The sequence below is a fragment of the Pristis pectinata genome, chromosome 20, assembly GCF_009764475.1.
Source record: "Pristis pectinata isolate sPriPec2 chromosome 20, sPriPec2.1.pri, whole genome shotgun sequence".
Lineage (NCBI taxonomy): Eukaryota > Metazoa > Chordata > Chondrichthyes > Rhinopristiformes > Pristidae > Pristis > Pristis pectinata.
The window spans coordinates 1,505,803-1,518,681 of NC_067424.1; the positions used below are offsets into that span (position 1 = coordinate 1,505,803).

Here is a 12,879-nt window from a genome sequence, read left to right on the forward strand (position 1 = left end):
GAAAGCATGTACCACCAGGCTCGAGGACAGCTTCTATCCCACTGTTATAAGACTACTGAACAGTTCCCTAGTACAATAAGATGGACTCTTAACCTCACAATCTACCTTGTTATGACCTTGCACCTTATTGTCTACCTGCACTGCACTTTCTCTGTAACTGTAACACTTTATTCTGCATTCTGTTATTGTTTTACCCTGTGCTACCTCAATGCACTGTGTAATGAATTGATCTGTATGAACGGTATGCAAGACAATTTTTCACTGTACCTCAGTACAAGTGACAATAATAAACCAATACCAATACTAGAGGACATACATTTAAGGTGAGAGGGCAAAAGTTTAAAGGAGATGTGTGGGGCAAGTTTTTTTTACACAGAGAGAGGTGGGTGTCTGGAATGTGCTGCTGGGGGTGGGGGTGGAGGCAGATACAATAGAGGGGTTTAAGAGCTTCTTAGCTAGGTGCATGGATGTGCCGGGAATGGAGGGAGATGGACATTGTGCAGGCAGAAGGGATTAGTTTAGTTAGGTGTTTAATGACTAGTTTAATTAGTTCAGCACAACATCGTGGGCCACAGGGCCTGTTCCTGTGCTGTACTGTTCTACGTTCTATGTACAGTAGGAATGAAGTTATCACAAACATGTCACCAGAAGTTCATTATTGAATTTCTATGCACCAATTCAATACTGAGAACCCCCTCCCTACCTTAGCACCTCAACTGAAGGTGTAGAGGATCCTGCCTATTATTTTCACACAAAGGAATCACAAAGAACCAGTAGGAAATAACAAAGAGAAGTCAGTACTTACGGACACAGTGTATCAATGGCTTTGACCAAGTTAATTGGGGTTGACAAAAGGTAACGTTAGGTGTGCTGGTATTCCAAATATAACCTGATAAACACTGGTAGATAACATACTGGCCCACAGTGAAACTTTGTTGAGTAATAAACTCATTGGTTAGTTCAGCAAACTCCACAGGCGGGGGATTGGGACAGAGACCTGCAGGATTTATAATTTTTGTACAATTAATACCCTTATCTCTCACAGTGCAACACATATACGTTGAAGATGGTATGTGCACTCCTTCCATATCTTGGAAAATACTTTTCTTATGTTGCAAACAGTAATTACTGAGCAAAATACCAGTTGTCATCACATAGACCAGAAGAGAATATTTGATCAAGACAATTGATTGGTGTGTATTTTAGTCTGAATTGTTGTAAAAAGATTTCATTAAAAAATGCCAGTCTGATCATCGGATATAATTGAAGGTAAAATATTTTCCAATCTACGAGCTAGAACTTTAGATAAAATTTTAACATCCACATTAAGTAGCGAAATTGGTCTGTACGAAGCACATTCTGTTAGGTTCTTATTTTTCTTAGTAAGTGACATAGAGGCTTTATAAAAAGATTGTGGTAATATACCCAATTTAAAAGAATCCAAAAAAACAGCACATAAATGAGGTATAAGCAAAGAGGAAAAGGCCTTATAGAATTCTCCAGGAAATCCATCAGGACTCAGAGTCTTTCCAGAATGTAAAGATCGCACAACCTCAGCGATTTCCTCGTATGTAATAGATTGATCCAACTGTTTTTGGTTTTCAGTATAGGAACGTTTATTTGGTCAAAGAAATTATTCATTACAGTTCTAATTTTCCTAAAGATAATACCGTAAAGTTTAGGATAGAATTCTCTAAAAGTATCATTTATTTCTAAAAGATCAGTTGTCCTCTCACCATTGGCTTTCGAAATTTTGAAAAATTGATATTCTCATTTTAATATTCGTTGTTTACTGAATATTATCTATTCTCCCTCTAAGGAAATATCGGAACGTGTAATATCTCTAGATGGTGAGAAGGCCTTTGATCGGATTGAATGGAATTACTTATTTAAAACCTTAGAGAAATTTAATTTTGGGCCTGATTTTATCCAATGAACTAAATTACTTTATTTATCCCCTTCTGCTCGAGTTCTTACTAATTTTCAAAATTCTAAATCTTTTAAACTTCAACGTGGAACCAGACAGGGATGTCCTTTCAGCCTTTTGCTCTTTCATTTGGCCTTAGAGCCTTTGACTATTTCTTTCCGAGAATCTAGAGATATCCTTGGTATCTCCAGAAGAGGTATTAACCATAAAGTTTCTCTATATGCTGATGATTTATTACTCTTTATATCTAATGTTGAAGCCTCCTTACCTCCTGTGCTTTCTTTACTTTCTCGCTTTAGTCATTTTTCAGGCTACAAATTGAACTTACACAAGAGTGAACTTTTTCCTCTGAATAACCTGGTACCATTTGATATTAACATTCCTTTTAAAATTGTAAGAAATCGATTTACCTATCTGGGGGTGTCAATTACTAAAAATTATGAACATTTATTTAAAGAAAATTTTTTCACCTCACTGCACTATGTGAAAAGGGCTTTATCGTTGGTCTCCCCTTTCTATATCATTGATTGGTCAAAGTAATGCTACTAAAATGAATATTTTACCTAAATTTATATATCTATTTCAGGCTTTACCTGTTTTTATTCCTAAGTCTTTCTTTGACTCTCTTGAGTCAATTATTTCTTCCTATATATGGAATAATAAACATCCTAGACTAAATAAAGTTCACCTTCAGAAGGTTAAAAAGAATGGAGGTTTAGCCTTACCTAACTTTAGATTTTATTACTAGGCAGTCAATGTACAAAATTTTGATGTTTTGTTTACATTACATTAATCAAGAGGCTTGTCCAGTATGGGTTTCTTTGGAAGTTAACTCTGTTAAAAAAAAATTCTATTATTTCTCTGCTTGGTTCTTCACTTCCAATATCATTAAATAAACTAACAGATAATTTAGTAGTTAAACATGTTTTGAGGATTTGGTTACAATTTAGAAAATATTTTGGTTTATTGAGTTTTTCTTTGTCCAGTCCCATTTTCTCTAATTATTTTTTTAAACCTTCTATGACTGATGTAGTTTTTATAGAGTGGGACAAAGTAGTTATTACTTGTTTTCAGGATCTGTTTGTTGGAGGAAACCTTTCTTCATTTGAACAATTGTCTACCAAGTATAATTTACCAAAAACTCATTTTTTTAGATATTTACAAATTAGAGATTTTCTTCGATCTCAATTACATTCTTTTCCTTTGAGTCCTGATAAAAATTTATTAGATGTAATTTTTAATTTGGAACCCTTTCAGGATAGCTCAATATCTAATATTTATGGCAGATTACTAGGAATGAGTAAGGTGCCACTAGATAAAATTAAAAACGCTTGTGAACAAGATTTGCAGATGTCAATTTCTGAGGAAACTTGGAATGAAATCTTCGTTGGTTAATACTTCGTCATTATGTGCCCGTCATTCTCTCCTTCAATTTAAAGTGGTCCATAGAGCTCACTTGTCTAAAGATAAACTATCCCGTTTTTATTCCAATATATCTCCTTACTGTGACAAATGCAGTAGCGGAGTGGCTTCCTTAATTCACATGTTCTGGATGTGTCAGAGTCTTAAAAAATATTGGACAGAGGTCTTTCATACTTTTCCTGTACTTTTCAAATTAAATTTTAAACTTAATCCTTTGACTGCACTATTTGGGATCGTTGGAGGAAAAGATACAACTTTGAAGGCTTCTGATTTACACATTCTGGCTTTTATTTCTCTTATAGCCAGGAGGGCTGTGTTGCTTAAAAGGAAGCAAGTCATTCCGCCCACTCATGCTCAATGGTTACGGGATGTTATGTCACACCTGAATCTAGAGAAGATTCGCTGTTCATTTTTTGAATCTAACTTTCAAACCTTGTGGGGACCTTTTTTGAATTATTTGGGGACTAAACCGCAGATATTGGCTGACACGGTTGCACTTTTAAAGGTTTTTCCTTGTTGTTTTTTCCATCTAACAGCTTCGGTTTTTGGTAGTGGGAGTAGATTTTTTTAATAATAATATATTTCAATATTTTTTCCTTTATTAACTAACTATTACATATGATTATTAATTGAGAGTATTGTGATCTTAAGTATGATTTAACACAATGTATTCAGTAGTATTTTTACTCTCTTTTTGATGCATGCACTCTGTATTTTTTTCATGGATTTAATAAAAAATATTGTAAAGAGAGAAAAAAAATGCCAGATCATGTAACGCCTATAACATAATGGCAGATATCGTCATGACAACCACACATTAAAAAAAATCAGAGTAAAGTACCAAATTTACAAAAGAACATAAGTGTTTATGTTCTGGTTAGGAATCTGACTGGACTGGAGGACTTTAATTATGGGGAGAGATTGGATCGGATGGATTATATTCTCAAGAGCAAAGGAGGCTGAGGGGTGACCTGATAGAGGGATATAAAATTGGAAGAGACACAGACAGAATAGATAGTCGGAATCCTTTCCCATGGTCAGGATATCAAAGACAAGAGGCCATAAGTTTAAGGTGAGAGGAAAGAGTTTTAAAGGGGATCTGAGGGGAAAGTTTTTTTACACAGAGAGCCCAGTCCCATATCCTTCCTTAGACTGACAAACAGGATTGTGCAGTAAACTACTTATCCTCGCCCACTCTTGGGCCACAGGACTGATTTCTGATAACAAATAACCTGCTGGAGGAACTCAGCGGGTCAAGCAGCATCTGTGGGGGGAGAGGAATTGTCGACGTCTCGGGTCGAGACCCTGCATCAGGACTGTTACGGACTCAGTGAAAGTCCCTTTAAGATAGAGAGTGTGTGTGTATGTGTGTGTGGGGCGTGCTTACGTCAATAGAAGATAAAGGACGTAATGACGTTGTAGAAGAAGAAGAAGAAGAAGGAGAGAGAGAGAAGGGAGAGAGACACCAGCCTGCTTGTTTTCTCTATCGATGGATGAGAAACAATAACTGTGTTTGCCACTGAAATCCATGTATGGAAGTTGGAAGTAATCCGGTGGAGTTCACTTTGTTGCTGACCTGTAGAAGGAAACAGGTATTTGTGTGTGGACGACCACGGTTCGGATGCTTTTCGGGGTGAGGAAGTCACTACCGAGTAAACACTGGAGTGTCGTTTGGGTTCCATCGTGGAACATTTGGATTTCGTATGTACTCTCTCTATGTTTTTCTACATCTACATCTTATCTTCAGACAACGGTGGTTGTTGAAGAAGCCCTTGCTCATGTTTCACCTTATGGCTTGCGGAACTGAACTTTAAGAACCATTCCGGAACTGGGAGTTTTGGACTTTGTCACACACACACACGAAGAGTTTAGTTTTGGGGGTAACGTTCGAGGTTTAACATTTTTGAATTCTAACATACTAACATTTTTACTTTTATTTTACGTATTATCATAAGTAGTGATTAATAAAATAGTTTTTAACACTGAATCATGCTCAGTGTGTTTCTTTTGTTGCTGGTTTGTGACAGGACTGAGATTGGGGAGGGGAGATGGCCGGTATGGAGAGGAGAGGGGTGAGTGGTGAGGCAGGAGTCCGAGGTGATTGATGGACTGAGGAGGGGTGTGAGGTGACAGGCAGGTGGTGGCAGTTAGGGGAAGGGAGGAGGGTGGAAACAGCAGCTGGAGAGAGATAAGCAGGAACATGAGTGGATGGGTGAAGGAAGTGGGATTGGGAACCATTAGGGGAGAGGTGTATGCAGATGGTACCAGAACCAGATAGGGGTGGGGTAGTGAGGGGGGGGGGGGGGTTAGGGAGCCTGCGTGTGTAGTGGGTGGATGGAACTGGGAGGGGGACGAGGATGGGTGGTGGGGGGAGGGAGGAGGGATTGGGGAGGATCAGGAGGAGAGTGAGGGGGGTAAGGGGGAAAGAACCTATTAATAGGGGAGGGTCTTGCTGTAGATTGCTCATAGACCACCCAGGTGCTGCTGTACCTCTAGTTTGCGTTGGGCTTCACCCTGGCAATGGAGAAGGCGGAGGACACACAGGTCAGTGTGGGAATGGGAAGGGGAGGTGGATGGTATGGAACTGGGAGCTCAGGATGCTTGCTGGAAAATTTGCTTCTCATTCAGAACACCTCTGGCCACTGGTCCATTCCCGATCCCTTGGCTCCCAACTTCCCTCAGTCTCCACGTGATCCATTGGGTATTTGACCTGTTCCCTGAAGGAAGAGTTGTTGCAACCCGTCCTTTACCCCTAAACAACCCCGGGCGGCAACAAACAGGCAGTAAATGTTGGAGCAAAATCGGCCCAGATCCCCCCAAGCCCCGCCCCTCCGTGTACCTATCCAAGTGCTTCTTAAACAATCCTGTTGTACCTGCCTCACCCGCTTCCTCTGGCAGCTCGTTCCACACACTCACCACCCTCTGCGTGAAGAAGTTGCCCCTCAGATCCCGTTTACACCTTTCCCCTCTGGCCCCTGGAGAATGCAGCTGCTGGAGTGTGGGGCAACCATCAGAGTTCCCGCAGGGAATGTCCACAGTTCCCTTCCCTCCACAGACGCGGCTCCATCCACCCAGTCCTTTGCACCTCCACCACCCAGGGGGCGCAGGGCAACACCACCACCCACAGGTTCCCCACCAATTCCCACACCTGACTTGGAAACGTATCACAGGTCCCCCATCAGCTCCGGGTCCAAACCCCGGATCCCCCTCCCCGGCAGCGCGGGGGAGCCGCGGCTGGGCCGCAGAAACTGTGGCGGGACCACCCAGGTCCCAGCAGTGAGGCACCGGCTGCGGGTCAGCGCCAACTGGGCCCTCCCAGGAGGGGCAGGCGGTGTCCAGGGTACGGGTCTGACCCCAGTCCCTCGGCTCGTTCCTCAGTCGGGGGGTCCCAGGAGACCGGTGGGAATTCGGGGCGCACGTTGTCAGAACGCGGTGGGGGGGGGGGGCGGGTGTGGTGAACGGGAGCTTTTCTGTGGACGGGTTACTGGGAAACGGCGAGCGAAGGGCCGGTGTGGGGCGGGGACGGGGCAGGGGAAGGGTCGGTGTGGGGCGGGGGCAGGGTCGGTGTGGGGCGGGGGAAGGGTCGGTGTGGGGCGGGGGGAGGGTCGGTGTGGGGCGGGGACGGGGCAGGGGAAGGGTCGGTGTGGGGCGGGGGGAGGGTCGGTGTGGGGCGGGGACGGGGCAGGGGAAGGGTCGGTGTGGGGCGGGGGGAGGGTCGGTGTGGGGCGGGGACGGGGCAGGGGAAGGGTCGGTGTGGGGCGGGGGGAGGGTCGGTGTGGGGCGGGGACGGGGCAGGGTCGGTGTGGGACGGGGGAAGGGGAGAGATCTCACCCCGGCTCCGGCAGACACAAGCAGAAACCAGCAGAGCGACCAGCGGCAGCTTCATCCTCGCTAGGTTAGGGTCTCCTGCTCCCGGCAGCGGACACCTGCTGAGTCCCGCAGCGATCCGCCGGCTCTCCGCGGCCGGCCTGGGACGGGACGCGACGGGCGGGAGGGTGCGGAGCGGAGCTGCTGACAGAGACAAGGAGGGCGGCAGCCGGAGTGATGCTCCTTCGGGAAATCGCAGGCGGGCAGCCCGGCACTGGGTGTTCCCGAGGACAGGTCCCGGAGCGTCGGCGGGGCGGGGCTGGGCGGAGGGAGCGGAGGGAGGAGGAGGGAGGAGGGGGGAGGAGGGAGGAGGGGGAGGGGGGGAGAGGGAGAGGAGGAGGAGGAGGGAGAGGGAGGAGGAGGGAGAGGGGGGAGGAGGGAGAGGAGCGGGGGAGGAGGAGGGAGGAGGGAGGAGGAGGGAGGAGGGGGGAGGAGGAGGGAGGGGGGGCGGAGGAGGGAGGGGGGGAGGAGGCGGGAGGGGGGGGGGAGAGAGGAGGAAGGGGAGGAGAGAGGAGGAGGCGGGGGAGGAGAGAGGAGGAGGCGGGAGAGGAGGAGGAGGGGAGGGGAGGGAGTGAGGGGGAGGGGGGAGAGGGAGGGAGTGAGGAGGAGGAGGAGGAGGGGGGAGAGGGGGGGGAGGAGGAGGAGGAGGGGAGGGAGAGGGGGGGAGGAGGAGGGGGAGAGGGGGGGAGGAGGAGGGGGGAGAGGGGAGGAGGAGGGGGGAGGGGGGGAGGAGGAGGGGGGAGGGGGGAGGAGGAGGGGGGAGGGGGGGAGGAGGAGTGGGGGAGAGGGGGGGAGGAGTGGGGGAGGGAGGGGGAGGAGGAGTGGGGGAGGGAGGGGGGAGGAGGAGTGGGGGAGGGAGGGGGGAGGAGGAGTGGGGGAGGGAGGGGGGAGGAGGAGGAGTGGGGGAGGGAGGGGGGAGGAGGAGGGGGGAGGGGGAGGGGGGAGGAGGAGGAGGAGGGGGGGAGGGGGAGGAGGAGGGGGGGAGGGAGGGGAGGAGAGGAGGGGTGGAGGAGGGGAGGAGGAGGGGAGGAGAGGAGGGGTGGAGGAGGGGAGGAGGAGGGGGGAGGGGAGGGAGTGTGAGGGAGGGGGTGAGGGTGAAGTTTGACGGGATTTACCCCACAAAGCAGCCCAGTGAACGATGTCAGTGAACGCTTTCACCCTCCACAGACGCTGCCCGACCCGCTGAGTGTTTCCACAGCCCGGAATGAGGGCTGGGCCCCCACCCTCACTGTCCCCCACCCTCTGCCCCAGGACGGAACACTCCGCAGGTCGAGCAGCGCCGGGGGGGAGAGGAGCGGAGCCGGCGGTTCCCGTCGGAGTCCTGCGCCAGATCCCGGGCTCTGTCCGCAGAACGAAGGGGGAACCCCTCCCGGAGACTGAACCCACCCCCACCCCCTCCCGGAAACCTGCCCTCCCTCCCCCGGGAACGGTATCCCCCAACCCCACCGGAACCCACCCCCCCGGAACCGAACCCCTCCCGGGGAGTGAACCCCCCCCCTCCCCCCCCCCGGAAAGGAATCACCCAACCCCACGGGAACCAACCCCTCTCCCCGGGGCAGGGCTGAGGGTGTCGTCAGTGATTCCCCCCCCCCCCCCCCCCCCGGGGCAGGGCGGAGGGTGTCCACACCTTCCCCAGGGTCACACACTGGGCTGGCCCTTCCCCAGGGAGCCGCCAGCACAGGATCACGGCATAAGGGCAGGTCCACGGAGCAGTTCCCCTCGTTGGATCCTCAACACAGTCGTAGAATGGTACAGCAGGGAAACAGGCCCTTCGGCCCACCCTGTCCGTGCTAGCCACTAGGTACCTGGACTGGTCCCATTTACCAGCGCCTGGTCGGGAGCCTTCTCTCCTTCAACACTGAGGGTCTCTGCCTCCACCACCCCCTCAGCCATGCCTTCCAAATTCCAACCACCCCCCCCAATCCTCCATCCCCTCTGAACCTTCTTCCCCTGCTCTAAGCTCTCTGCCACAGCATGGCAACGCCTTTCAAACATTGCAATTGTACCCGCCTCTCCCACCTCCTCCGGCAGCTTGTCCCACACACCGTTCCAGGTGCCCCTCTGGTCTCCTCGTCTTTCCCCTCTCACCTTAAACCTATGCCCTCTGGTTTTGGACTTTTCTACCCTGGGGAAAAGACTGTGACCGTCCACCCTCATGATGTTATAAACCTGTATAAGGTCACCCCTCAGCCACCTCCGCTCCAGGGAAATCAGTCCCAGCCTGTCCAGCCTCTCCTTATAACTCAAGCCCTCCAGTCCCAGCAAAGTCCTCCTGAAGCTTCTCTCCACCCCCTGTGGTTTAATCACATCCTTGATTATTGACATCTCTGCTGTCGGGAAAAAGTTTGACAACCCACATGATGCCGTCCCCATCTGCTCTCCCCTCCCCAGCCTTCCCTACCCTACAGAGACCAAACCCACCCTGCTCCTCATAACTGAATGGCTCCACCCCAGGTCAGACCTGGGTGAATCTCCTCTGCACCCCCTCCAGAGCAATCCCATCCTTCCTGTAGTGTGGTGACCAGAACTGCACACACTGCTCCAGCTGTGGACCAACTAACATTCTATAAAGCAGAAACAGAAAATGCTGGAAACACTGAGGCTGCATCTGTGGGAAGAGAAACAGAGTTCCCGTTTCAGGTCGAAGACCATTGGTAAAACATTGAGTGTTTTATAAAGTTGTAGCATGATCTCCATGCTCTTACATCCTATGCTGAAGCTAATGAACTTAGAATAGTACAGCACAGGAGCAGGCTCTTTGGCCCACCATGTCTGTGCTGACCCTGATGCCAATATAACTAATCCCACTGTTACGTACCGGCAACAATAGAAACACAACGAGCCATGTGTAAGTGTTAGAAACTATTTTATTAATAACAACTTGTAATAATAAGGTAGATATTAAATATTGACCCCAAAACTCTAAACTCTAAGTGTGTGTGGCAAATTCCCAAACCCCAAGTCTAGGAATAGTTCTGAAAGTTCAGTTCAGCAGGTCATAAGGTGCACTATGAGCAAAGGCTTTTGAAAACCACAGTAGATTGTAGAGAGAATGTAGAGAGAAGATTTACGAAATCCACATGTTCCATGATGGAAACCATACGACACCTCAATCACCGAAGATCTCCACTGCTTTGTTCCAAAGTATCTGCCACCCCGAAGGCAATGCGATATGTGGCCACCCACAGAAATACCCGCTTTCCAGTACAGGTTAACGACAAAGTGGACTCCAGTTGATTGCTCCAAAAATCTATACATGGGTTGAAGTGACAGACACAGCTATGGTTCCTCATCCATAGGTACAGAGACCAGCAGTCAGTCTCTCTCTTTCTATCTCTTTCTTTGACTCTCTGTGCAAAACAGCCAGCACACTCTAGTTATAGTCTTGTCATCTTGTAGATAACACCACACACACACACACACACACTACTATACTGTCCAGGTGTCTTAAAGGGACATTCACCAAGTAGCAACCTGGCTCGTAACACCACCTACCAGCACATGGTCTGTATTCCTCTATTCCCTGCCTGTTCATGTGTCTGTCGAAGGGAATAGGGAAGGAGGGGTCCTCTCTCTATTTTCCTCTCCAAAATTTGCCCTCAAACAATACCATGAAAAAACTGATTATCTGATCAAAAACATATTAAAGCTCTGGAAGGTTGTTGTGCATCTATTCGCTGCTGCCTTTCTGATATTCTAATAGTGACTGCACTTGGAGTACGTGATTGGTTGTGATGTATTTTGGGAAGTTCCAAGCTGTGAAAACCATGAAGTACAAGTCTTTTTATCTTTGAATTATTGTGTTCCATCAAGTGTTGGCAAAATGCATTGTATACAAAACAATCAGGTAAGTGATATTAAGATATCTAAATAAGAAACATAACTTTTAATGCAGTTCAAAATATAATTTTCAGGACTCTCCATGGAGCCATAAACTGACATAACTGAAGTAACAATATTTGAATTATAAACTAATGTGAGGTTATTTAGAAAAGTACACCATATATTCAGATCTTTTTTTGAAGGCGAGCATCTCTTCATCATCCTGACTACCTGTGCTGCGTTCAGTGGCGTGAAGTCCTTCTGTTCTTACAGATGCCACATGAATTCACCCTCTGCATTATTGCTGCCAACACCTTACGTTCTTGGAGGTTGGAGAAAGTTTTCCAGTGGCCTGCCAGCTTTGTACCATCCTCTCTGCTTGCTGTGTTGTCAGCTGCGGTAACCTGAGGCCCCATCTCCTCTCTGGGATCCTGGGCAACGTTTACCACCACCTCACCGAGCAACTGCTTGCTCACTGTTGAAACATACCGGTGCTATTTTGCTGGGTGACTGCCTACCTGTGACAGGGGGTGACCTAAGGATCTACAGAGTGTAAAATACCGCAACCGTCCGCCGAAGGAACTCAGCAGGTCGGGCGCCAACTCTCAGTCCTGATGCAGGGTCTCAGCAATTCCTCTCCCCCCACAGATGCTGCTCGACCCGCTGAGTTCCTCCAGCAGATTCCAGTGTGTTGCTCCAGATTCCAGTGTCTGCCGTGTCTGGTGTCTCCTCTGAAGTACGTGTCCTACCTCAAAGCATAACTCGTACGTGGTCACATTTTCTCCTCAAAGTAATAAATCATTATCAGTTCCCGAAATAATGTGATAGGAACTGATGGCATCTTCTTGGGATTTCCTCAAGCTCACTGACTGCAAGTCACCAACATTGAGTAACAGCTGGGGCGGCCGAGCATTGACCCAGTGCATGACCCTACCTGAATGAACCTCTGTTCAGGGACAGCAGCCAAAGGTCATGGCGTTATACAGCACGGAAACAGGCCCTTCTGCCCAACCTGTCCATGCCAGCAACGTTGTCTTCCTGAGCTCATCCCATTGCCTGTGTTTGGCTCAAATCCCTCTAAACTTTGCCTATTCATGTAACTCTCCAAATGCCCTTTAAACGTTGTAATTGTCTCTGCCTCACCCACTTCCTCTGGCAGCTCATTCCACACACCACTGCCCTCTTGTGTGGAGAAGTTGCCCCTCAGGTCCCCTTTAAATCTCTCCACTCTCACCTTCACGGTAGTGTAGCGGTTAGTGTAACGCTTTACAGCGCCAACAACCCGGGTTCAATTCCGGCCGCTGTCTGTAAAGGGTTTGTAGTTTCTCCCCGTGTCTGCGTGGGTTTCCTCCGGGTGCTCTGGTTTCCTCCCACATTCCAAAGACGTACGGGTTAGGAAGTTGTGGGCGTGCTATGTTGGCAGCAGAAGCATGGCGACACTTGCAGGCTGCCCCCAGAACACTCTACACAAAGGATGCATTTCACTGTGTGTTTCGAAATACATGTGACTGATAAAGATCTTATCTTAAATCTGTGCCCTCTGGTTTTAGACCCCCCTCCACCCTGAGGGAAAGACTTTGTGTACTCACCCTATCTTAAGATATCTTTATTAGTCACATGTACATTGAAACACACAGTGAAATGCATCTTTTGCGTAGAGTGTTCTGGGGGCAGCCCACAAGTGTCACCACACTTCCAGCACCAACATAGCACGCCCACAACTTCCTAACCCGTACATCTTTGGAATGTGAGAGGAAACCGGAGCACCCAGAGGAAACCCACGCAGACACGGGGAGAACGTACAAACTCCTTACAGACAGTGGGGGGGATTGAACCCGGGT

At 48.6% G+C, this 12,879-nt stretch overlaps 1 protein-coding gene across 1 annotated transcript in view; it reads right to left on the reverse strand.

Moving 5' to 3' along the window:
* LOC127580814 (P-selectin-like) overlaps window positions 1-7,485 on the reverse strand; it is a 44,410-nt gene extending 36,925 nt beyond the window's left edge. The window contains exons 1-2 of the mRNA XM_052034727.1: window positions 7,181-7,485; window positions 806-997 (exon numbers count right to left, since the gene is read on the reverse strand). Coding sequence (XP_051890687.1) covers window positions 806-997; window positions 7,181-7,235 — 247 coding nt within the window. The 5' untranslated portion in view covers window positions 7,236-7,485. The remainder of the gene's footprint in view (window positions 1-805; window positions 998-7,180) is intronic.
* Between the last annotated feature and the right edge of the window lie 5,394 nt (window positions 7,486-12,879).